A 27113-nucleotide genomic window follows, 5' to 3' on the forward strand; every position below is an offset into this window, starting at 1 on the left:
TAGCATCTTTTTGAACAACCACAGATCCGCTTTCTTAATTCATTAACACAGCAAAAATACTCTGCATAACTTACATCTCCAAAAACACAGTGCTTTTAAAAACAGCTAAAAGCCACATAAATGCTGTCATTTTTTTCAGCAGAACAATAGCTATCTGACAAACATGCAAAAAGAACACAATCCAGTACTACAGCAAGAAGTGGTTTTGATTTTTTTTGGTATTTGTACTATTTACTGTATCTAACCCAACTGATGTAGCTACAGTCTAACTAGATATTAACAAACCTGAATTTAATTGCTAGAACTCGTACCTTGTTTCCTTTATTTTTATTTTTTATATATTTACATACCACATTTGAATTAAAAGCAAGCCTCTTCTCAGCTTAAAAAGAAAAAATCAAATAAATCCAACCCACAGAATTAGGACAGTTTTGCTGCGTTTCAAATATGAAAATCACAAGTCAGGAACTGATGTCTAATTCACTCAGACCTGCTCTGCCCTTCACGTGATGTCTTGAAATTGTAAGCTTGTAGTAAGCCAGGAAGCAAAGGCAGAACAGTGACTTTACTGCCACCAGTAGTTTTCAATGACAAAACAAACACAGTTTCAAGTAGACAAAAAGGCCAAGAGATTAGTGAACATTGTGGGAAGAAAACAACAAAGTTTCACTTAAGTCTTTAAAACATTTTGGAGTGAAAAAAAAACCCCATGTAAACATTGGTTACACCTTTCTGCTTCAGCAGAAAATTCTGTACAGCAATGTAAATACCTTTACCTACCCCATACTCCAGAAGGTGTCCCTAAAGGTTTGTTCTGGTTGTTTTGTCTTCCAGCTTCTGGATTCAAAGATGGCTGAAGAAAGACAATGCAAATGAATGTATCATTATATTGCATATAACAAAATAATTCAGCATTAACATAACATTATGCTTCTAGGAACCCAGAGTACAGGTAAATTACTCTGAACAGCACCTAAATTAGAAGAAAGTGCTTTGTCACAAGACATCTAAAAATCAAGTTTGTATTCTCCTTGGCTTCTGCTGTATTTCCAACAGAACTATCCGTGGCTTCAGGATAAGCCCTTTATAGTCTCCTACTATACAATTAAGTAGATTCCACCAACCAATAAACACATGAAAGATTTAAGTATTTAACCAGCAGCTCAAGTTATAAAACAGAATCCACATCATCAGTATTTGAAGATTCTAGTCTAATTCCCCAAATATTTTTATATAATAATAAACTCCCCACAATACAACACCACCCAAAACCAATACTAGACTCCTAATGTAAAGGAATAATGAACATATATACATTTACTGACAAAAAAAGCTTCGTGTAAATTTATGTTAAGCTTCAGGGTCCACTTGTCAGGACAATATCACATGCATACTCGGTGCTCTCTGCAGACTTACCTTTGATTCAGTATCAGAATTCAACTTAGTAGAACAACTAAGGACATGTCCAAGCTCAAAGCGGAGTACAGAAAATCTCAACATTCAATGACAAGCTTTCCTGATTAGCTATTCCTCTTACCCCATCCCAAATAACTTCAGTTCAAAATAAAGCTATCCTTTTCCTCTTTTTAATGAATTCTTCATATGTTAGTTACCATGCCAACAGCATAAGTCTCTAATAATGAGCTTCTGAAATAGTAGGCATTCCTGTATAAGAGTTAGGAAAAAATGTCACACCATAGCATAAATTCCTGCCTCAGACCTTAGAAATTCCTCTGTTTCAGTGCTTCATTTTTTAGGTACAGGTCAGTTTTATAGCAGGGGTGCTCACATCACAGGAGAACTTCAGACTAACAAACTGTTTTGCAGGCCTTTCAGGAAAAGCCATCACCCACACAGGCCTAACAGCCACATACTTAACCACAGTATACATTAGTTTCACCAACTATGGCAAAGACAATACAGGAGCTATTTAGCAGTGCTTGCTACTAGACAGTGTGTGGTATTCTCATCTAGAAAAAAAATGGAGGAAGTAACTACAGAAGAAACAGCCCTGCCGCCAGGGAAAGGCACTTGTCAAGGCACTGAAGAAGAGAATGAAGAAGTATGTGGAAGAAAGATTTAGATCAAGATAGACTACAACAGTGCACAGCTGCAATCATTACAGTAACTTTATATTTCATCAGGCTTTTGACAGTCTAAAGTCTTACAGAAATTCTGAATTACAGTATTCTTGAGAAATCAGATTAACAGAAATCCACACACAAGCTTTGTCACTGCTCTCCAGGTGTTAACCACGCCCTCATGCCAAGCTACCACTCCCAGCAGCAGCAGTTGAACAAGAGCATGCAATCACTCCCCAGACACTTCAGTGACAAAAACCAGCAGCTTAAATCAAACTGGCTCCTGTGGCAATTTAAGTGTAGGCTCTAGATTTTGGCCTGAAGCAGCTGCAGGCATTCATATATTTCACTCCGACTCCTAACTTCCTGATAGAAGCAGTGCCATCAAACTGCCATGACAATTTCAGCTGTAAACAGCTTCCCAGAGATAAATGCTGAACAGGAGAGCAAAAAGCTCAACATGGTGATACACACAGCTGTGCACACTATCACCAAAACCTCTCACTACTGGAGGTAGCAGTGGCTTTAGCACTGGAGATGAAGTCAGAGGAACCACATTAGATGAAGAGACTGAGCTGCCAGAACCTTACAGATGATACTGATCTTATTACGAGACTAGAGATAGCAAGAAACAAGATGCAAAAAGCAAAATGCATGGTCTGATAACAATAAAATACTCTTCAGGGGCAGAAAAAGAATTCAATTGGAAAGAAAAAGCACAAAAGGTGTGTATGTCTCAAAGCAAGAGCATTAAGGAATGCACATGGTAAGGATGAAAACCGTGAGTCCAAGTACTATTTGGTAAAGTTTGGAAAACTAAAGATATTCCAGTAAAATAGAGCCAAGATGTAAGAGACTATCATACTGATAATACCACGTGAATCAGAATGCTGGATAAGAAGAACATGAATTGGAGATACTGACGGAAGAAATGGCTTGAGAAATACGAATCCACAGATTGAGATAGGAAAACATCTCCGATAACAACACACTATTCCAGAAGACTCAAGACAGACGGTTGCAAAGGTCTGAGCATGTCATGAACAAGCTTGGAAAGGTTATCGCAAACACCAACATGGACCACAATGCAGGAGACGGGAACAACAGGCAGACTGAAGATAAACTGAATAGATGTATTTAGGAGCAAAAAAAAAAAGGCTTTGTAAGCCGAGCCATGAAGTCAATACAACTACTCTTCCTGGGCAGACTCAGGTACCACCTTATGGGTTTTGCTGACAATCTGGCTCATGTGTTACAATGCAGTCTTCAGTTTACAATAACCATATGGTAAAATATATGTGCCAAAACCCATAATCCAACAGGTCGTGAAGTCCTGAGGACTCTGGGTACCAATTAGCATCCTGCCAGCACTGGAATAATTTTGTTAAATCTGTTGTGATCTCAAACATGGAACTGAATGCAACTCTAGATCCTTGCCGCCTATCAATGCTAATAAATTAGAACTGAAAAGCCACTTCTCACAGCTGCTACTTCTAGTGTGAAGCTACAACTTACAAAGTCTTCTTCCTCAAATTGCAACTGCTCTTTATCTTCCTTCTTCTCTTCCCTGGATTCAACAGGCAGCTTTTCTTGAAAGGCGGAACTTTTCCGAGAATGGAAGTTGCCATTCCAGTGGCGATGAACTCCAGTTCCTCCTCCACCACGCTGGTTCACACCATCATGGCCCCGTGAGGGACCATGCCAGCCAGGCTGACTGCCAGAAAGCCCAACATGAGCTCCTTTAGAAACACCAGAATCTACAGAATCGTGGCGGAGAAGGGACGGCTGATGCCAGCAGTCTAAACAAAAGAAGAAAAGTATGCAATTAAAAAAGTCAACACAGTGTGCAGAAGACTGGAAATATCAGGCTGCTGTTCTTGTTGTTAATTCAGTGTTCACTAAGGAACTACTATGCCAAACTTATTAAGCTATTGTGTGATTTTATCAGCAAACAAACCAAGCTACACAATGCACATACAGCTATCATAAAAAACCCTTCAGGCCTGAGCACATGGCATGGGGGAAGAGAACAGCACAAGTTTCTCATATGATATTTTGAAAAGGGAGAGTTTGGTAAAAACGTTGTTTATATTCTGCACAATTCTGTAGAACATTCTAAAATGCCTGCTCTCAGGCTGCATTCTGACCCTTCTCACTCACCTCCCGCAGCTCGGAGGGGCCCATTATTGAAAAATCCATCAGAAGAGTTGTGTCTCCTACGGCTCACCCCAAAGCGGCCCTCTCCCCGTGGAAGATGCTCTCCATGTTTCTCAAAGGTGGCTGCAGGGGACTGCAGAAAGTAAAAAGTGATTTAATGAAGCACTCATTAGGGCATTCCAGGAGCCTGTTAGTCCAACAGTGACATTTTGTTAATTGAAAAACAATAAAACCCAAACCCCACATTCCTCTACTAATTTTCAGTATAGTGAGGTTTGTTTTAAATGGATCAAAATGATTCTTGAATTACTTGTGTGTCCTCATATTTAAGCATGAAGATGAAAGCCATATTCTTTCTTGTTCATCAATGTTGTTGATCATGATCTGTTTTGCTATTAAAATGTTTTTCTTCTCTGCCTTGCATAAGTAAACACAAACTCTTAAAGTCACAACTGACACTTTGTGGGTCAGCCTAAGGCGCCTCTGGAATTAGCCTTAGAAAGGTGACTGGCAAACTGCCTTCATTTTAAAGTTGCAAAAAACTAATGAGTATTTTTGAGTTTGGAGCTAAAGCCCCAGGGCTCATCATCAATATAGTACTCAGCAAGTGTCAGATTACCTTCATAAATCAAACCCAAATTATATGCTGAATTGTAAATAAGTGGCAGCTCAAGTCTTGACTCCCACAGATTAAGAACCATTTCTTTAATGATTTTCTATTTGGGATCCCACTCAAGTCTCAACGCAAAGACATGAACTACTTCCATGTCTGAACAGAGATTGTTGCTCCTCTGAAATAAGAGATGCATTTTTTGAAATAAAGACAACAAAAATTATGTTCATGTTAGTAAGTTTCCAAAAGCCTTCTTTATAAACACAAAAGAAGTTAAACATTTTAATTTCAACAAAACTCTGGGGCAATTTTAAAATCGTTATGACTGTCATAGCTATAAAAGGAGGTGTTCTGGGTTAATGTTACCTTGGTTGACTGTGGTGTTGAGAAGTTAAGCCAGGCAGGAACAAAGTCATGCTGCGCCATTTAGGTCCAGTGTCTCCCTTCAATAAAATGAGGCATCAAACCTCATGGCCAGGATCTGTAAATGAAAAGAACATTCTCCAACTGTCATCTTTTCCAAACTGAAATATTAATACCATTTATTTCCCAAAGCTTGGCCTACGTGAATAGGAGGGGAAAAGTGCTGTATTTTCATATTACACTTCAGCATTTTTTTTCCTTACTGACTTTGCTCCTCTGACCAAAACAGGTAAGAACTTAAACATTCCCAGTTATTCTGTTTACAATTAGCACACTCGTAACATTCATGATAGGATGGGTGTGAAGGTGGGAAGGAAGTAGATCAAATAGCATATGAAAGCCATACAATGCACAAATGCATAAAATCAAGACATGACAGAGTGTGGCGTTCAAATTCGCTGCTCACTGTCTCAGTCTACAAAGGGGTGATCACTGCATGTTTTATTCCAAAGGCTCTAAATCAAATAGGACAAAACGAGTGACGTTGGATGCTGAGAGCAGATCAGAGACCTGACAGACAACCATATGCCAGCTCCTGCACCTCCAAACTAAAATCATATCCAGAACCCCCAACTTTCATGCACAGGAAATATCCCATGCTGAAGCTGCTTTCATAGCTAAGAAACCAAATGGTTAGGAAGAGAATACAAGCTGTTTGAAGGATCTTAATGGAACTTCAACTGAAGAGCACCTGAGGTGTTTCACTAAGCAATCTGAAACTGAACTGCTCTTTCCAACATGTCATAGCAATTTCCACTGCTCAAAATTATGAAAATTCCATTATTGCTCTGTATAACTGAATTCTGCCTTCCTATGGAAGCTTCTCCAGATTACCATTTTGCTTCTGTTTCAACTTCAATTTACCTATGAACAAGCCAACACTACATAACCAAAGAAATAAGTACATATGGTCACTTACCCTGAGTTTGGCCTCTGCAGTCCAATGTCCTCAGTTTCTGTGCTTTACTGACCTGTGGGTTCCTTCCTTCCCCAGTATGCTCTAAGGCCAGCCTGGAGGCAACAGTGCGTCTCGAAGCAGAGCACGAGAGGCCGCACTTCGTGCCAACTGTGCCCTTCACCCCCTCAACTGCTCATTTTAACCTCTCTTTGTTCTCTCATTAAGGGGAAAAAAAAAAAAAAAAAAGGATACCCAAGAAGGTAATTTCTATTTAAAAAAAAAAAAGCCACGACCACGTTCACCTCATTAAATTTCCTCTGGTCGCGGTAATGCAGAAGTCAGGCTTTACATTACAAAAAGGTTTGTCAAGTGTGCATGACAGCATTCAGAGCAACACCATGGTTAATACTGAACAGATACACCCAAGTCTGCTGGATAATTCATGATCTGCAGCAGATCAGCCTGAACCCTCTGGAAAAGTGACGCTGTTACGTAAAAACTTCTGCCCCGAATGCTGAGATCTAAACAAGTAGCATTTGCCCAAGTGCTCTTAAAATATAAACTTCATTTTTATCACATACATCTGCTAAAAAAAGGTATACTATTTTTAAAAAATGAAAGTTAGGATATACTCTGGTCTTCACGTAAGTTGGTTAATGCTCCACAGAGCTAAGCACTATTTGATATAAAGCTCAAAAGCAGGCACAAATGTTTTCCTCGTTGTTCACCATTTACATGCTGAAACATAGGTCACATGAACAAAAAAATGCCAGGTCCAAAAATAATCTCTTCTACTCTATTTCTTGTAGACTGGCTGCTGCTTTTAAAGGGACACAATTATTCCACGAGAGCTTCTTGTTCTACAGTGGAGAGTTCACTTCTGGGTTATAGTCCTCTTCCATCAAAGAGGTGAGACAGGAACTGTAGTCACTATAAAAAACAAACAAAACCCCATCAATATTAGCACCATAAACATGACAAAGTATGACTAGAGAGAAATACAGAAGGAGAAATTGACCAACTATAGTGCAAATGCCAAAAGCTATTTGATCTTTGATCAAAACCTGAAATAATCTAATTAAAAAAAAAAGGCCCCTGAAAGGGCATTTTTGCTTTTAAATGATCACTTCCCAGATTTAGTTTACAAAAAGGGTAATACAAACAAGCTGAATCAGAATAAAGGGAAGAGTGGAGAAACTGCATGCAGCTGATGAAAGGAATTTCACACTTTATAGCAATTTTAAAACCTGCTGCTAAAACACTAATGAGACTCTAGGCCACAGGTAGGCTTGGCCATTCCACGTGTCTTATCTCCTCTACGTGCCCACATCATTCCTTGCCTGCTCCAGCACAGCGAGACTCCCCTCCCAAGAGGCTCATGATAGTAATACACCCAGTATGCCATTAACTCCTCCACAGAAAATACCAGCAACAAAAAAAAAAAAGATAAAGCTTTTCTGCTACAGCCTCTTTTTCCTTGAACCATCTTACCTAACCAAAAGCAAACTCCTGAAAACACCAGATTTACTCCCGAAACACCAGAAAAGTTACATTACTGTTTTGAAGCCATCAGCTGTTTCTCAGGATCCCTTTAGGTGTGCCTTATAATGCCTTTATATTTGACTTATCAGAGTTTGTTTTCCTTGCTTGGATACATCTCCATTCTTTGATTTGTTTTGGTAGTGCCATTCTTTAAGTTTTTAAGACTGTTTTGATTGAGGCTCAATATAAACACACACAAGGAACAGTAAAAGAATCGCCACCTTTTCATCCTCTGGGTCATTCCCTTTAATAAACCCCCCCATTTTCGCGTATTTTTTTCTTTCTGAAACTAAATGTTATTGTTGTGTAGTGGGGTTTAGAAGGAGGAAAACATTTTTGCACCCAAGCTGCGAGCCATGATCACATTTCTGGAGACAGAGCAACAAGAAGCAATCCCACAACCCCTACAAACTACCAGCCAAGATGAAGCAAAACCAGAGTGGATGCGATACACAGTACTGACCTGGGAACTTTCTTAGCATCCCATACCACATGCTAGTTAGTAAGTATCACACACTGCAAAACAAAAGCACTAACTTATCAAGACCTGTTTTTATATTAAAGGCTAATTTTTCAGTGTGAGTAGGAACATACTGCAACATCCAGCCTAAGAGGAAAGGCTGAGAGAACTGGGTTTGTTCAGTCTTGAGAAAAGGTGGCTTAGGAGAGACCTTATCAAGACCCAGGGAGATGCCGGTTGGACACAAAAGGAAAAATTTTCACAATGAGAACCATCAGCCATTTGGAATAATCTCCTCAGAGAAGCGGTTGACTCCCCAGCACTGGATACTTCTAAGATTCAGCCCGACAGTGTATTGGGCCATCTTGTCTAGACTGTGCTTTTGCCAGGAAAGGTTGGACCAGATGATACTTGAGGTCCCCTACCAATCTGGTATTCTGTGATTCTGTGATCTGCTGCAGACAGAACAGTCTTCCCATCACACTGAACTTAGAACAGGTATAGAACTCCTTTAGATATGGCCTTCTTAGGCTGCTACCAAATGTTTGAGCAGTAAGTAGAAGATAAAACTGGGAAAAAGTCAATGCAGTTGACTTTATTTAAACAAGATTCATTACCTTCTGAATAAATACGCTTTTCAGAACAAACTGTATAGCAATTAAGCCATGTCAAACTATTGGCAGAAGTCATATAATTTAAGTAGTAGATTTAATGAACCTTAAGAACAATTCACAGTGATGTGAAAAATGGACCTAAACAGAGCCAAGCACACACAGAATTGTTCTCTGCATTTAAGGGTATCTAAATAAATGAATGTCACAGAATTACTGTTCTGAAGTAGGAACTAGGTCTGAGTACAATGCACAAATAAAACCACCACAGAAATACAATACTCAGGTTCCACTTCACAAAAAAGTTCCCAATACCTTTGGAAAAGGTTTGCAAAACTTGTGATGCTGCAAGACATTATCTTCTATTTCAGCACAATCACAACCGAGATGAAACTCTTTGCAAAACTCCAACCACCAATTTAGAAAAGATATTGCAGAAGATTCAGGTCTCCTAACTTGCTATTTTGATACCACTGCTAGTATCAGTAACCAGGATAGTTCATTAGGGAGCAGTGTCTAACATGCACGTAAACAGTCCGATGTGATTCCTAGACATGACATTTTGGACTGATATCCAAGTCATGCAAACATCATGCTTGCAGAGTTAGCATAAATTAGGCACTGCTGACCAGAAAACTTTACACTTGTTAAAGGAATACCCCCACATCATCTCAAACCTTCTAGCAAGTATTTTGATACTTCTATAACCTTTATTCTGAAACAATCTCATCTGTGGGTGTCACAGCTACTGAGAGGCTCTGCACTGAGGTTGCAGTAAATTAAAGCAAGATACCTAAATTAATATCCACACACTTTTCTTCAGGTAGTGTACAGAAGGCACGCTTCAGCTAGTAGACTCAAAGTCATGTCTTGAGCCCTTCCAAAGCTGTGTTTCCTGGCATGAGCAAGGTACTGAAGGCTATATGCCAACACACGATATGCCAACACAGCCTGCAACTGGCTCCATGTTTCAATAGGCATACACACTGCTCTTCAGCCTTCCTGTGCACATACTACCACAAAGAGAACAAGGTATGTGACATTAAAATGCAATATTTTTTTGCTGTTAAACATATTAATTATACTACTATTGAAACACTTCAGAATCCAGGCTTAGCCCACATGCTCAGCTTTACAGCCTCCTCACAAACACACTCTGAATCCTGTCCAACATGACACCTTCAACCTACCTAAGACCACTTTCATAACCTACCGTCCTACTGACAACAGTAATATCACAAAATCATAATGGGCAAGACTCAAAGTCTCTCAATTACCTTCTCTGACAGTAACCTACAGTAAGTTCTTAAGAAAAAGAAGAAAGTGTGTGAACAAAAGTGAATAGCATTGGGGCTCCCAGGATACTTTCTCAGACTTTTAAGCCAGAGTCTGTATGATTGTTTATTAGGAGTCAGTGCTTCTACATAAATCTGTTGAATTGCTTTGTATTTAGACATATGGCAGGGGGATTGGAACTAGATGATCTTAAGGTCCTTTCCAACCCAAACCATTCTATGATTCTATGATTTATACATTTTTGCATCCCAAATGAGAGGGGGCACAGCTTACTTGTGCTTTGTGTAAAAGTCAGTTTGTGGTTATAAAAATGTCAGCCTCAATTCAATTGTATGTTTTCTTGTGCTACCAAAGTGCCCAACAATATTCTAGTCTTTTTTTTTCCACAATACTCATGTTTTTATACATGATATATGTACTCATTCAGTCATCCCTCTTCCAGGCTAAATCAGACTATTTTGTGGAAGCTTTCTGAACCATCCTTATGAGCCTTTATAGTATGTTTTAGATATAACCTCACCAAATTTGCATAAAGTGTTTAAGAACTGGGAGAATGACCAATTTATACAGTGGCAAAACTGTGCAATTTTTAACCTTGCTTCCTAATATTTAACACAGTTTCTTCTTTTGTTTGTTTTTTTATTACTACAGAGAACTGAATTGGCCTTTGCCAACTACTCAATAATGAATAGAGCAAAGAGATTTCTCAAAGTACAGATGAGTGTCTGCTTTTCTCTGGTCACACACATGAACACGTGTGTGCAAAAATACTCATGCATTCCCTGAAGGCAAAGCTCCCAATTCTTCTCACGTTGCATTTACAGTTCAAACTGGTCTCTGCTTCATTATGAAAAACAGCAAGGACAAAGATCATCTCCAGTAGCCGCTCGCAATTCCAGGAAAAAAAAAGCAAATTAAAGTGCTTGCACATGCAAATTTAATTCATTTTCTCTTTCCTTTTAAACGGGTTCAAGTCTGAATTATTTCTGGAAATACAATTCAGAAAAGAGAAAATAATAATAGTATCACTAAATGAGATGCTCTATAAAGGCATCCTTTCAGATACCTCCTTTCAGAACAATGAAATCTGCATTAATGAGCTTTGGTGAAGAAAAAAAGGTTGTCTGTCACTACCCCAAAACATCCTTTCACTGATCAAAACGAAGGAGTCTTTAACGAGTAATATAAGCACATAAAAAGTTAAACTCTGTATTAGCACTTGGGTTCCACTTGTTAACAGTTCTAATTAACCTTTAAAGAAAATAATTTCAATTAGCAATTTTTCCATGTTGCATTAAAAATGTTTTAACTGTTATTTCATAGCAACCTCTTTTCCATAAGTTTTTGTTGTTACAAAAGTACTTTTTCCCCCTTGGCAAGCCCTTAAGTTTCATATCTAAATACCCCTCACCATGCCATTCAACATGCAAGAAGTGATACACATGACTGAGACAAAAAAGTTAAAATTGTCAGGTACTCTTTTGTATTACCAGATTTCATTGTGTATTTCTCTAACCAAACATTAGAAACTGACACAAGAATGGAAGGAACATACAATCATATTCAGTTTAAAGAAGAGACACAGACCACAGTAAGGAAACAAACATATGCAGTCCAAGAAAAATCCCTATTCTCCAATACACCATTCATAAAGAGCTCTGGCTTTGTTGCAGTTGAATATAATTGCTCAGTTGTTTTAACCTTTCTGTTAACTTTCATTTCTACTCTAAACCATGAGTTTCTAAAGCCTGGATTCTCAAGTTGAGGTATCCAGATGTACCTGGCAGTGGGAACCAAAGAATTATTCAATATATGTATTAAATACTTACCTTATAGTACAGGTATATGCTGACCAAAACGCGACCAGAGAGACAAGCTAATTAAAAGCCATTGAACTATGAAATGACTCACTGGAAACAGAGCAAGATGTTTCAAAAGACCTAAGAAAGCGCACAGATGAGCCTTATAAGCAGTGCATTTTTCCTATTACCTCCTCTTCCATCTCCTGCGTTGGTCTACAAACTGGAAAAGCCCAATGAGAAGCAAAACCTGCCCTGAGTTACAAGATCGCCTGCCACACTGTGCTGTTCCAGCACACCAGCTCTCAGGGAGTACCTGGAACCAGGGCTTCTAACCTTTGCTCACATTACATACTGCAGTGCACATTTCTGAAGCAGGCAGGTTTTACTGCATGCTTTTTCTGCTTCACTGTACCCTGCAAACCTCCTCAGGTCCCTTCAAGCCTGCTGTCTACCTAGAATCCTATTAATTACAGCTGCTAGTTCCAAGTCTCCTCCTCTGCAACAGCAAATCACAAAGATGGGGAGCCTCTAGCAGAAAACCAGCAAAAAAGTAAACTTGTACCCTTCATGATACATTTATCAACCCAGATAACAGCAGCTATATAAGGTCACAAGGACAACATCTGTCTATCCCTGCCACAATTTCAGTTCACTTCACTGCATTTCTATGTATTACTCTGAATAGAACATGTTTACTTAGAAAAAAAAGTAAAGATTTGTTTTTCTAGCTGGCCAAGTCAATTGGGATTTCAATAATATTCCTAAAGATCAGATGTCAGCTGGGTTGCAAAAGCATTCAGAAAAATTAGTGAACAATTTAATGGATGCATAAGGCAGAACAGAATTTACTTCCCTCATCAGTTTTCTTTCTGTGCAGCTCTTCTAAAGTTATTTAATCAAGCAGATATGCCTAAACATACACAACAGACCTTTTCACGTAGCTACTCTTCAGAGTAGATAAAATAGCCGTTTAATAGGTGTATGTTAGTTTATGATAAAGAATACCATATATATTCACTAAAATATGATCTTTTTCTAACAACTTTTGATTCATCCAACACATTCACAGACATAGGGAGTCGCAGCCCAGAGCACAACCTAGGAAGAGTCAAAAGCACGCTACTGATTTCCTTAAGGACAGCAAAAAGCCACACATGAAATTTCATTACCCTGTTTTCCAAAAAAGCAGAACGCTGCTTGGTCTTACTATTATTAGAAACGTTTTATTGAATAAGATAATCATATTTGGGTGCACAGCCCTTTTAAAACAATGTAATTATAAACCTTGCTTTAACCTTGCATGCATTATTAGGCCTTTCTGTAACAGACACAAGTGCAGCTTTACTAGTTAATAGTTGTCATAACTGGTAAGCTACATCATCTCAAGTTGAGATCATTTATTTGCAGTTCACCTACATAAAGTATCTACAAAACAAACTTACTTTTATTTTGCTTTCAGCTTCCATTAGTACAATTGTCTAGACACACCTTCAGCCTGTCTACATTGAAATACGGCTGCCTTTTGAGAGGACAAATGTAGCTGTTCCAGAACGGCACGTACAACTGGTTGTGCTAACACACCTGAAGTATTGTGCACCAGAGCAGCTACCACATTGATTTGCCATCATTATTTCTTTCTTTCCATTGTATCACACAGCAAGACCCCCAAAAGGGTTACCTGAATATAAAGGACGGTTCTACCAATCAAACATACTGCAGAAAACATTGTTTAAATTGTACATGCAGCAAAAAATGCGAAGCATCACTCACATGAGATTTTCTAAAAGTCTGGAAACACGAGCTCATTAAAACACTAAATAATGGATTAAAATGTTAATCATGTACCAAACCAAAATCTCCCCAGATACAGATATTAAAAGTTCTTGTGAAAACCAGCTATTACTGACAGATTAACACCTTGTTTTTCAAGTTTAAAGCAAACAAATCTGTCTTGCAGAATCATCAAAACTGTTTTGTGTTCTAGAAACAACACTGCAAATCTATATATTCCAAGATGAAAACGTGCCAGAAGCTTGTCCACACAAAAGTTTTTCCAGGCTGGGGGTGGGGAAATTCATATTAACTGTTATGTATCTGACCACTTTTGCAAACCAGATGACTAACTTCAATAAACTGAAAACAGGTTAAGAAAGGACCATACAGACATGTCTATACCCTAAACCCATTTTCTCTGGCGTCTTGTACAACACTCCTTCACAAACAACCTGGCCATTTACCTACTTATTTTCCACTTCTCTAAGGTCACACTGACCAAATCTTACCTCTTTCAAAATTTCTGGAACGAATACATGCACACAGCCATGTAGCTTGCAAAGCCCAGTCTTGTGAATACACACTGACATCTAGAACGCAGTGGGGTAAAGAGAGAGCATTTTTCTTAACAGCAATCAAAGATACAAGGGCATACAAGAGTAACATAACCAAATCAGAGAGGAAAGTGACTTCTAGGACTGCAATGTAGGAAAGACTCCATCGAATGAGAAAACACCACTGACAAAAACGTCACTTTGAGCAATACTACTGATTCCTGCCCTTCCAGCCCCAGCTGGTCCAAGTGTCTGCCAGCAAGGCCACCACCACATCACTACTGGGTCAACAGTATTGGGTGCACTGAGAGGACCACAGAACCCAAAGCAGCAAGCTTGTCTTTGGAAGCAAGCTGTATTTAACACAAAAGCCCAAAGCACATTTTGGAAAAGGCAGTATCTGGGGAACCTGTGCAGAAGCCTGTGTAAGACGATAAGGCTCCGGCCCTCAGCCAGCTAGTGTGATACATTGCAACTGAATCGTTCCAGTGGGTTTTAATGAGTTTACTCTGAATACTAAGATAGGACCATTTTAAATGTGTAAAACCTAAAAGGCTCAACTCCTTACAAGCACAGAATGGGGACACCACACACTTTCTAGCTATTATGCCTACCAACAATTATTCCTGGCTATTTTATGCTCTACCGTCATTGGCAATACTGTCATCCCTTATGCCTCTCTCCTGTGCCACTTAAAATTCCACTTTCCTCCAGTGTCCCTTTAACAGTCTTTAGTACTGTTTATGTTAGAGAACTGCAGTATTTACCTGAAATATTAAAATCTGCTCACTGCTCTGCCCTACTGCAGGGAGTAAGGTTCCAGGGATCGTACACACCTCTATTAAACAAGTGTATCTATTGACATTGCTGATACAAAACAAAGAAACACATTTTAAACAGTATTAGGCTTTAAATGTGAACAATGTTCTGAACTTTCAACCAGCTTTAGCATTTTATTAAATAAAGTATTTTAAATCTGGAGAAGGTATTCTGCTAATTTTAATCAAATCCAAAGGTCTTTTTAGCTCTTGAAGGGAACAAAATCAAACATCTATTTTGTAATGCACCTTGATCTACAGACCTTTTGAAAGTATCTGAAGCCAAGATAAGGCTGTTCTGCCCTGAACCTTACAAAGCACACCACCTTGTCATGGCTGCCTTTAATGGTACCACTATCCTCCTCAAAACCTCAGGACAGAATGAGTGAAATAGCAATGAAGAGCCCATCTGTATGGTCTGCCCAAAGCATTAATGAACCAAGTCACTTCTCGGTAACATATGCCAGGATAATGTTCCCCATCATAAGGAAAGAATTGCAAATATGTAATTACTGGTTTATCCCTGCTGCATACTACATACCTCCTGCCTACCTGTCTTCCAGAGGTGTAGACAGAGCCTAAACAGAAGTGAAGTAAGTAGTTCTCCAGTACCTTAAAAAAAAACAACTATGGGATGGGTGTTTCCCACTAAGGGTATTTTAGAAGCCAGTATTTTACAAGGGTTACTATCGCTACTATAGCACATTTACATTTAAATTTATTCCATTTGGAGCTGAGAAAAACATATTTCCTTTGGAAAAGAGCATCAAATGCTCCAGACTATTTATCAAATATTTGTGTCAAGGCAAGAGACTATAAATCAAGTACAGGGAAGTACAGATCTGCATTCCAGATGAAGGATAAGAGAGTAGAAGGCCTGTCACTTGCAAAGAGTCAATAAACTCAATATAGAAGGACATTAAGCAATAAAGAGACCATTCTCCTAAACAGTATTATAGTACTTCTTCCCCTCGATACCACCACCACAGCCCTACAAGACCAGAACTACAAACTGGGAAGGGCAGTACATTCCAGTTGTAGGTACTTCCCACCCAAAACAATAGGCCAAGACTGGGGGACTAATCATACCCTCTCTGCCCTTCCCTCCACTTGGATTATATCCAACCCATTTTACCTCAAGACCAGGACAATACGAACAAACTCCACATTTATTTGTCCATGACTAGGACACGACAAAGACATGTTCACTCAGCACTTTTCAGCATGTGTGTAACACCTGCGCTACAGTTTGGAAAGTTTACATTGTCTGCTATGTTTTCATTCCACTAGCTTAACATTTTGAGCACTTTCTCTAATTGATAAAGTATTATCAAACATCAGTGCAGGAAAGTCACGGAAGACAATTCAGTTTTAAACAAGTCCTATACATATAAATTGCACAAATAATGAATATTCCATTCATTTGGTCTTGGCTTAAAAACAAAATAAAAAGGGAACAAGTAATCCCTAATCCTGTGATCTGATGACTTGCTGCACCTGGCAGATATACTCTTATTGGATGTTCATAGTGCTTTGCTGGAGCTTTCTCTGAGATCTTGCCTGTGAAACTCTTAAGAGACAAAACAAAGCAAGGAGTTATGGACAAGGTGTTGTCCAGCTGGTTTGAGCTTCAGCTTTAGATCTCGCAGAGAATATTCTGTGCAGGCTAAGAGTTAAACAACATCATTCTCCTATCCTATGTCCTACAATAAACTAGGGAATACTAGAACAACATGAGGGAAATCTTCACAGGTTGCATAGTTTATCTCCTTCTCCTGAGATTTAAAAGACTTCAGCTCTACCCTTACCCATCAGATTTCTTTGAAAACAAACTAAGCAACGGCCCCCTCCACCAATTTGTAGTGATCTTCAGGCTGCAGGAGCCCAAAAATTAATGCAAAGATGTCTCAAAAAGTATCAGAAAAATGAGTTTGTTATCAGCAGACTGGAATTCATTATGCAGCTATTCATACCTTCACTGGAATATTTTTGGGGGAGCTGTAAATCAAAAGAGATTATTAGCATACCACATTCTCCAGTGTATCTCTACAATCTGTTTTGGTTATTCTTATGGCTTGAAAGCCTGTCCCTGTACCTAATGGCTAACCTAAGTACATTCTGCAGTTTCAACCCATAACTTACTTTATTCATGATGGATATGGCAAGCTGACTAACCTCTCTTTGCAGATACCTTTTAAGACATCTTTTCTCCAGACCAGTGCTTCAGTACTCCCTGCCTGAAAGGCAATGTCAGCAGCGGGAGTCATGGGGTAAGCCCCTTAGACCACCCTGTGCCCCAGCACTATTTGGCAGCAGAAACAGTATGTAATAACATATTCTGGGATCAAATATAGTCTCTTTTAAAACAAAAAAACCAAGCACCCACCACCAGCAGCACTCCAATCTTACTGTTGAAGCTACAAGCTTTTAAGTTCAAAGCACTGATGATGAAAAAGCTGATGTGACCCACCTACCGAATATGACAGCTTGCAGGCTGTGACAGGATGTCAGAGCTGGCTCCCAGTTATACCCGCAGGTAACTTTTTTAAGCTGCTTTGTAGATCACCTGGTGATGTCTGATGAAATACAAGTTGTATAAAGCCATTCTAGAGCTAAATATTCCCCTCTCCCCCCACCCAATCCTCACTCAGGATTTCTCTTTTACAGACTTTGTTATCTTCTTTACAGATCTTGTTACTCAGCCTTAAGTTTCTCACAATATGATGGTATCACAAACTGAAAGAGATGCTTTCAGCTGAAGACCTACCACTCCTCAGCAGAATGGGTAAACTGCTTCATATCTTATTTACAATGCTCTTATACGTTCCAGTATGACAAATGAATCTTCGTGACAGTGATGCTGCTGACTCATGACAATTTAGGAACCACTACAACCCCTCTATACTCTCCCACAGAACTGCTGCCTAGCCAGCTGTTACTTGTCCACATAAGGCAATATTCCTAAACACAGTAATTTGAACCCATCTACACCAAAATGGTTAAAATCAATGCTATTGATTTCAGGCCATTTCTTGAATTTGTCAAGATCGTATCATCTGTGTGTTCAGTATTATTTCAACATAGAGAAGTGAAAACACCAAAGAGTACATGACCCACGACAGGCCCCCATGATGTGAACACTCTTCCTTTGAACATATCTAAGTCCTGCCTTTTGCTGGATGTTGTGAGCAGAAGCACTCCTCAACTCTCTTCAGTATTCTGGAACTTTTCCTACTCCCACGGGCTGTCAGTTCCCAAATACTGTAGGATACATTCCATAAGGCCCAGCCAACCTGAAGACATTGAAGTCGTCATTAACCTGTTTCTCTACTTTAACTAGAGTTCAAAGTAAATGAAAAGACAGTTTTCCCAAACCAATAGTAAAAGATCGCAGCACATTTAACATTTTCAGGGTGAGAGAGTTGCTTTGCTGAGTTTTTTAAGATTAGCATCAAAGGTCTTTTCAGACCACCTCACTTGAATCCTGATTAATCCCTTGATGATGGATGACGCATTGGAACACAATGGCAAAACACTCCTTTCTGCTGAAAGGCTGGAGACCTGTTGGAATCTTTACCATATGAATCTACCAGCAACTTTGTGAATACTAATAATTTCTGTGCCATGAATAATACCATGTGCCTCCACGGCAGACTCAGTCCTTTATTTACAAGTTAATTGTTCATCACAAACTGATGATGACAAAATTCCAAGAGAGTGATGATCACTGCCACATGCTCTGTATGTTGCAACTATGCTATGAGGGTCACAGAGATTCCCAGGAGAGCAGACCCTGCCACACTAAGGCTCTATCCCTGCTGCCAGTCATTCCTGGCCATTCCCCCATTCACCCCAACACTTATATTTACCTGAACTTAGAACAGACACCGAAATAAAACTGCTCCAAAGGAAATTAATTTAAAATTCTACATTTTTTCCTTTATTGGAAAAAGGGGATTCCTAAAACCAGGGACATGCATTTAGACAACATTATACACCAGCACCACCCTCCCCCTCCTTTGCTTATTAAGAGCCACCAACACCACACCATGAAGCTATGATACTCCTTCCAGGGTGGAAGATAACACTATGAAAACACTGAAGTGATAACAAAATTCAAGGAGAGGAAAAAACAAAACAGAAAAAGAAAACAAAAAAAGACGTTGGCATTTTTTGCTAGAATGACTGTAAATCCTGGAACTTCAGTAGCTCCCAGTGAACTCTCTTGTGTACAACAGTCCCTGAGGCACAAGGTCATACTCTGCAAAATATTTGTTTCTGAGCATCATTTATTGCAGAAAACCTCAAGATATGTTTGGATACACTGGTTCAAAGGATTTTTGTTAAGCCAGACCTTGGAAGTGGAACTATTTCAGATTAGTCATTTCATGGAACTGCATACACCAACAGTTTGCAAAGTCTTTCTGCTGTTTTATTTACAGAAAGGTCTAAGAAGCATAAAGTGTTAAAATTCTTCTTCTGACATTTTGGAAGGGCAGCTAAAGAAGGCAGGAGCTGCAGTAGTTGAGCAGATTTTAATCAAGAAATTCCAGTTTGGAATGATACAGTCTGATCACTAATACGTATGATTAATTTAACCAATGTGCTTCCCTTCCCACTTATTGTCATGCTAATGGCCTTTACTAACCTAGAATTTTAGGTCTGCACAGTGTTTGCACACACACGTATGGGGAAGTGGATACCGAGCCACTATCAATCTCTTCCTAAATCTCCTCCCAAAAATGTAAATTTATCTTCTGACCATACAGTAACTCATTAAAGTTTGGCACATTTTCACAGGAACATATTAACTTACAGAACACAAGTTAAACAACATCCTGGCATTCATGAAGTATTCTAAGCGGGACCATGTTTCTGCCAACTTCACTGGTTTTCATCAAATCTGACAAGTAAGGAGAACACACACTTCAATGGCTCTTACTGAAACAAAGGCCACATACGATTTAGTCCGTATGCTGGTCACTATGTAAGTGGCAGTAAAATGTGTACTTATATTGCCGTGTTAGCAGAACAAAATACAAACCCCTCCTGCCTCTACAAATAAATTAACATAAACTTAAAAATCCCAAACAAACTTCCCAGTATACATACTACCAACTGCACAACTCAGTAAATACGACCTTTCCCTGGATAAGTTACAGGAACCGTCATCCGGGGCTGTGTTTTCACAAAGGCATAAGAAAAAGCTGTATCCATGCAAGAGCAGCCAGCACTTTACTGAAGAGAGGTGCTTTATGTTTTAGCTCTACTGAACAGTCACAGCCCTTTTCCAATCTGTTCATACAGCTGAATAAAGCACGCTCTGAAGTACACTTCACAACTAAGTCAATTCAGCAGCTACACAACTAACTTCAAACATTTTGCAACACTGAAATCAAATTAAAAGCAACTTGAGCCAATAGTTTTTGATCACTTGGTAAAGCCAAGAACTATGTTATCTGACACCCACACTCTTGAAGAAATTCACGGATCCAACCACAGTATTTTTCCGTATTAAAAACCAGTAGCCCACAATTCGTGAAATATTTTTTGCATCTCATGAAAATGCTGGTAAAGATTATTTTTCTGTCATGACTTAATCTCCTAATTTAAACCAGGAACTTCAAGAGGCAGTGGCACCATGTGCAAAGCAGTCACATCTGAGACAAGGCGCACATATCCTGCAAAATGTTCTCAAAGTATTTTTCCCAACAATCATAAGCGTGCGCTTTCGCTCGATTCGGCATATATCACATCTGCATTCTGCTAATCTTACTTCTGAGACATCAGAACAAAATACAGGACCTTTTATTTTTTTTTTAAATGCCATCTGTTCCTGGCATATTTTCACTTTAAGTCCTAGTATATCTGCAATGGAAACTTCTGTGTCATACAGGATTCAGACTACAACCCAGAGATGAATATAAAACGCAGACGCTGCACTTCCCTACAAAAAAGAAAAACCAAAGAGGGAAGTATCACCTGAAACTTTTCTATTCTACATACAAAGCTTCAAAAAGCTCTTCTTAGGGTACTTTTCTCTAGAAACTAGCAGAAAAAATGTGATAGGAAAAACTGCACTTAAACCTGGTGATTTTATTTTTTCCTGCCACTGCTCTACACCTATTTCCTTCCCAAACCAGAGTCTGGAAGTTTGAAAAACAGGTCTCCACATGGATGAGCACGGGGAACCTTTTCACCAAAATACCAGCCATATCCATTCACAAGGTAACATTTGCATAAGCTTTTTTCATAACCACCTAACATTTTTATAGAAGCAACGTCAACTCCACAGCAAACTCGGCTTTGATGGCTTTGCAATTATCTGTTTTCTTGCCTCCATACCTCCCTCTCGCTGTTTTCATAATCCACTTAGTCGCTTGCAACGTTTCAGAGTATATCAATATTACTAACACTCGTGTCACTCCGACCTCAGGGGCGGGGAAAGCAAGGCTGACTTACCTGGTCACGTTAATAATCTTTTTACATTTTTAAGCAAGGCTCTTAAACGATTTTACCATTGCTTATGAGGATTTAAATAGCGACTGTTCTTCTAAAGCTGTTTAAAAACTTGTAAGTTGCGAAGACGCCCACAAACGGCTCTAAAATCGTTCCAAAACAGCTTATTACTAAACCGAAGTGAATTCAAAGTCTTAAACGCATCTCTGCAATGCTAGGTGTGAACACAGCTGCCTTGATTCAGTCCAGCTACAGCCGCGCGCAAAACCGTAGGCCAACAGGACGGAAAACACACCGGACACACAGAAATAACTTTCACGACGGCAGAAAAAGCCACCTCACGCTCACGCCAGGCGCTGCTTTGCTGTGCACAGACAACGAGTGGCACCTGACGAGTTTCCCGGCCGCCGTCTGCCTTGGCCCCGGCCGAGCGGGGCTGCCGGGGCTCGGCTGCCCGCAGCACACGTGTCACCGCTCGGCGCCTGCCGGAAAGCGCGGCCACGAACCCCGCAGAGCCGGAGGGAAATGGCCCGAGCCAACGCGGCTCACCCGCTTTCGTTTCCAGCTCGCAATCAAAACAGCCCCGGCGCCTCACCCGGGAACGCTCCGCCCGCCCCGGGGCCGCCGCCGCCGCCGCGCAGGAAACCCCGGCCCGGCCCCCCCCGCCGCCTCCGGGGACTTCACCCCGGCGAAACGCGGCGCTCCGGCCCGTCCTTCCGCCGCCTCCCCACCCCCACCCCGCCACCGACCGGGCAGCTCGATGACAGGACGAGGCTGAACTCCGGGCGAGAGCCAACAGGGCCGCGGCAGCGCCCAGGCCGTGTCCAGCGCTCCGAACTTTCCGGCTAAGCAGGAAACAATAAACGACGGAGGCTCGGCCCCAACCGCCCTCCCCCGGCCCGGCGGCCCTGCCCCGCAGGGAGCCCCTCGCCGCCGCATTCGGGAGCGGGTTCCCCACGGGCCCGCCGAAGGACGGAGACGGGAGCGCGGCGGGGCCGACAGCGAAGGGATTCCCTCCCCCCCCTCCCCCCCCAACGGCGGCCGCACCGCCACCGCCAGCGGGGTCCCGGCCTGGCGGGAGGGCCGATCCCGGGCCGTTCCGAGGCCGCAGAGCGGGCGGGAAGCGACAAGCCAGGTCCCGGGGTGGCTGCCGATGGGGAGGCGCGGCGGGGCGGCGGAAGGAGGGGTGTGGAAGCCGCACTCACCGGCCAGGCCCCTCTCGCTGCCTCCTGCGGCCCCAGAACCATAACAAAGCTCTGCCCAAAATGGCTGCCCGGCCCTGCCCGGCCGGGGGCCGGAGGGGGCGGGGCCTGCGCGCGCTCGGGGCGGGGCCGAGGAGGCGGAAGGGACACGCCCCCCCCTCCCCTCTCCCAGCCTCTCCCGGCGGCCACGCGGAGCGCTCCTCACCCTCGCCCCGCCAATCAGAGGCGCAGCACACACGGGGTCTCATCGCCCGCCGGATGCCACCGGAGACTACATGTCCCACAAGGCCGTGCGCCACACCCGCCGCGAACATCGGGCTGTCGCCGCGCCGCGGAGCGCGCTGGGAGTTGTAGTCCTGTCTGAGTGAGTTCTGGAGATCCCGGAGACTGAAAAGCAAGAGCGGTCTCGCACAGCTACTCCCGGGCTATTCTTGCCTCTCGGCCAGCCCCGCTGCAGCCTTCGGGGCGCGGCGGCAGGGGAAGGAGGGCTCCGCTGTCCCCGGCCTGGCGGAACAATACGTGCCTCGCCTGTTCCCGCCCGGACTCGCACCGCTGTGCGTCGGGTCCCTACCAGAGCGCTTCCCGGGACAGCGGAAGCTGCCGCGGTGAGGGGCTCGGGGCCAGGCCGGCGAGCGGGAGCCGGTGGGTACCGCTGTGGTCACAGCCAGCGCCCGGCCGGCTGCAGCCCGCTTCTGCGGAGCAGCAGCACCGTGAACCGGGGAGTGAAGTCCGCCGGTGAGCTGCTCGCCTTTCCCGGTTAGTGCTGCAGCCCCCTGCAGGCAGCGCAGCCGCAGCCTGGGGCGCGATGGAGTTTCCACTCGTTCGTGGTTAAGGGTAGTTTTTCTCCCGCCTGGGAGGAACTGGCCGCTTATCAGTTGCGTGCAGTTATTTATGCCGTCGAAAGGAGAGGATCCGTAAACGGGAGCCATCTCCGCTGCCAGATTTTTAAGTAGAAATTATTCTTGTAACGGTTATTCCAACTTTAGGACTTTAGTTCATAAAGCTACCTGAAACTAAAGATCCTATAGTGGGCAAATAAGGATTGAGCACATATAGAACTTATCTTCAAGTATACATCTGTGAGTCTTGCATCTGATAAACAAGTCTAGACTGTGACTTAGCTCCGGGCATAAGACTAACTCAGCTATTCATCAGTTTCAGACCTTCTCTCCTGAATTTTTCTGTTTTAGGGCCTTGCTAAAGCAAATATGTTTCCTCTCATACGACTGTGCTGCTTCCATACGCCTTTCAAAGTAAGTTTCTGAAGCCTTTTTTTGCTGGTTTTTTTTTTTTTTTTTTACTTTTTTAAAGTAAAATAGCAAAAAGTATGACTGGAACACTGGGGAAAACCAAAATGAATTATAAATTGGAGTAGCCCCACGTTGATTTATCACTGAGCCTTTCTGAGAGATTTCCTAGTTTGTACAGCAGCTTTGAGCCAAAACTAAGATATTCAAATTATAAAATAAGATTTTGTTTAAAGGTCTTTTTTCCTTTCTTTTCAGTAGAATAGTGAGGAGATAGTAACTAGTTTCTGGGGTGACCATATCCTACTTCTGTAGTTATTTTATATTCTACTCTAAAAAGGAATAAGATATCTTAAATGGCTAAAGAATGCATGTGTGAGTGGGAGTATTGGTGGATACACAAACCTTTTGTAGTGAGTAAGGTTTGCTTACTCACTATGAGGAACCTAATTGTTCTTCATCAGCTAGATTGTGAAAGCTGTATCAGTTAGCATAATTAGTGGTTAAAAACATTTCAAAACCGAGAGGATAGGCAGCTGTTATGGGACCTGACTTGGAAAACTGCTTGGTACAGTATTTTGTAGGTAGTTTAGGTACCTGTAGGTCCTAAGCCTACATTGTAAGGTGTTCAGAATGAGTTTTATACTTGCAGCTTCAGAAGTTAACTGCTCCCAAGCTACTACTTTATGGAAAGAATAAGACAACTTGCTCTTCTCTTGGCCTCCGGCTGCAGAGGGATGTGTGTCCTCTCTCAAGACCTCCATGCCTCAACACAGCATCAGTATATGCAACCAAGCTTCAGGCTCTTCACACCTCTCTCCCTTTCTTCAAGAAGAAAACCCCCAAAGAATCTGAGACCAAAAACCCTGGCGTCTTGCAACGAAGTATGGAATCACTAAAGGATTCTCCCAAGCCAGCCCTTTACTTAAGCATTGCAGGGCTGATTCCGTTTGTTTCTGTGCCACTGTCAATGGCCATCCAAGGGACCTACTACCCAGAGCTGGCGTTTGCTCTGATTATGTATGGTGCTGTGACAGTCTCTTTCCTAGGAGGGATGAGGTGGGGGTTTGCTCTCCCAGAAAACAGCCCAGCCAAGCCAGACTGGCTGAACCTGGCTAACAGTACCATTCCTCCTCTATTTGCCTGTCAAGCCTTGCTCTTTAAAGATGTCACTGTAAGTGCAGTAACGCTAGTAATGGCCTTGGGGATAGCACTGCATTATGATGTTTCCCTTCTTCCTACTTATCCTAGGTGGTTTAAAGTACTGAGGGTAGTGGGAACACTGGTGATGGTATTCTCACTATTAGCTACTGTAGCACTGAAGGCTTTTTCAGAGATACAGCAACTTACCAGCAGGAATGAATGGCAGAGCACAAAATAATAGAGCAACAGGAAAAAAGCTATTTATCTGCCAATAAGGGATTTGTATTGAGTTCCAGAAGAAGTAAAGACTTGTGCTTAGAAGTCGTAAGATGGCAGGGATCATGATGCTTTTTTGTGAAGCAAACAACTTAACTAGTTTAGGAGGAAAGGATTGTAAATAGCAATGACTTCCAAGGCAGGCATGAGTCTGTCCTTATTTGTAGAACAAAGCATCACTCTTGAATGAGATGCTGCTGAAGTTAAAATGGAGATTCAAATGACATGGGTATGCATTGCTCTATGCTGAATCATTAAAGTATCTGGTGTAACTATGTAATCTGTGATAATATTCTGTGGTGGGGAAAACAACTGTGTAGTCATACACAGTAATGAGGTGAAAGTTCTTCTAGTTTAGTGTTTAAAGAAGCAGCAGAGAATTATGCAAAAGTACACACATGTTCAATTCCTATGTTGTGGAACAAAACTCATTTCAACTGAGAAGGTGCTGAAATTGCTATGTGATTAAGTGCTAGTCAGGCAAGAAAGGATAGGCAAGGTCCATTGGCAGGGGCAAGGCAAGGTAGAACTCGCCTAGAATATGTCATCCAGGTGCTGTAATGGATTTGGGACAGCTAGAATCATAGAAGGCTTGGGGTTGAAAGGGTCCTTAAAGATCACCTTATTCCACCCCCCTGCCAGGGACAGGGACACCTTCCACTTAATCAAGTTGCTCCAAGCCCTGTCCAACCTGGCCTTGAACACTGCCAGGGATGGGGCAGCCACAGCTTCTCTGGGCACCCTGTTTGTCTCAGAGCAGGTAGAAACAGACTTGTAGCCTGCAAGCCCTTCATGATGAGCCAATTACTGAAAACACTGGAGAAGCATATGCTTTTTGTACTTAAATCTCCTAAAACATCATTTAGGGGAAAGAAGATGAAACTGAAGTCACATGGACTTTATTTTCTAGACTCAGCTGTTTCAAGAAACCTATGAAATTTTATGTCAGCATATTTAGTGTAGGCTTTTTATCTTAAGTATTCTTTATGTACAGTGTAAGATGTAAGAAAAAAACCTGAAAAGTGACACCCACACACAGTCTTAGGACAAATTTAGATACTACTCATTGTTTTCTTAACGCAATATTCTTCACTGTTGCTCTGTACAGAGTAAAGCACTTAAAATTTGTATCTGTTCTTCCTGCAAAGAACAGATAGATGCTGAAGAAAGACCTGCGTATCCTGAATAGATCCATCTTCTTTATGGTATTGCTGAAATAGCAACTACGTACATGAGCCTCTAACTTTTGCAACGTGTTAACCTTTACATGTTCACAGCATCACAGGTGTGAAACAATGATGTATTTCAGCACTTTCTGAATATAAAGGAAGTAAAACTGAGTTTGTGAATGAAAACAGTTCTTGTAGTCTTTTGTACTTAGACACTGTGTTTTTTGAAGATAGTGCTCTTCTCTGGACCTGCCTTTGCTTTAATTCAGGGAAAGAAGTGCAGAGTATCAGAGAACACAACCAACTTCAAAGTTTCATTCAAACATGATAGAATCAGCTATAAAAACTGGAAAAGGTGACTTCATACAACAGCAGACTCCCTTAAGCTCCACTGATCCAGGAAGTTTATGGGTAGGGATTAGAAGTGAACTCCTAGTTCCCAAACAAATAAAATACAGCTAAAGTCATGTTCCTCAAATAGTTCCGTGAGGGATCCTGAAAGTAAAGAAGAAAGCCTATGAGATACAACCTATCATTTGATCACAGAGAGGGCTGCAGAGTTAGCAAGGCAGCCAGGCTTCTAAGAAGA

At 41.5% G+C, this 27113-nt stretch overlaps 2 protein-coding genes across 8 annotated transcripts in view; one reads left to right on the top strand and one right to left on the bottom strand.

Moving 5' to 3' along the window:
* GPBP1L1 (GC-rich promoter binding protein 1 like 1) overlaps positions 1-22798 on the bottom strand; it is a 33827-nt gene extending 11029 nt beyond the window's left edge. Inside the window, exons 1-7 of one of the 3 annotated variants that reach the window (XM_030496546.1) lie at positions 22693-22781; positions 19845-19931; positions 6194-7102; positions 5218-5332; positions 4242-4371; positions 3597-3880; positions 781-853 (exon numbers count right to left, since the gene is read on the bottom strand). In XM_030496546.1, the coding sequence (XP_030352406.1) occupies positions 781-853; positions 3597-3880; positions 4242-4371; positions 5218-5277 (547 nt within the window). In that variant the 5' untranslated portion in view covers positions 5278-5332; positions 6194-7102; positions 19845-19931; positions 22693-22781. Of the gene's footprint in view, positions 1-780; positions 854-3596; positions 3881-4241; positions 4372-5217; positions 5333-6193; positions 7103-19844; positions 19932-22692 lie in introns of all 3 variants that reach the window. The other 2 variants (XM_030496545.1, XM_030496547.1) reach the window with 2 other exon arrangements.
* Positions 22799-23143: 345 nt separating this feature from the next.
* On the top strand, positions 23144-26710 carry TMEM69 (transmembrane protein 69). 5 transcript variants are annotated; one of them, XM_030496550.1, is made up of 3 exons: positions 23144-23445; positions 23845-23942; positions 24589-26710. In XM_030496550.1, exons 2-3 carry the CDS (start codon positions 23898-23900, stop codon positions 25315-25317), a joined length of 774 nt encoding a protein of 257 aa, XP_030352410.1. In that variant the 5' UTR covers positions 23144-23445; positions 23845-23897; the 3' UTR covers positions 25318-26710. The 5 variants fall into 5 exon arrangements, with proteins under 5 accessions (XP_030352410.1, XP_030352409.1, XP_030352411.1 ...); XM_030496549.1 differs by having other exon boundaries at positions 23880-23942; XM_030496551.1 differs by having other exon boundaries at positions 23144-23424.
* Positions 26711-27113: the final 403 nt, after the last annotated feature.

This window comes from Strigops habroptila, chromosome 8, assembly GCF_004027225.2.
Source record: "Strigops habroptila isolate Jane chromosome 8, bStrHab1.2.pri, whole genome shotgun sequence".
Lineage (NCBI taxonomy): Eukaryota > Metazoa > Chordata > Aves > Psittaciformes > Psittacidae > Strigops > Strigops habroptila.

Excerpts from the sequence above, each read along its gene's own strand:
- TMEM69 (XM_030496550.1), top strand. The coding sequence starts at position 23,898 with ATGTTTCCTCTCATACGACTGTGCTGCTTCCATACGCCTTTCAAA. Across the intron at positions 23,943-24,588 it reads GCTTCCATACGCCTTTCAAA|CTTCAGAAGTTAACTGCTCC; the intron begins GTAAGTTTCTGA and ends TTATACTTGCAG.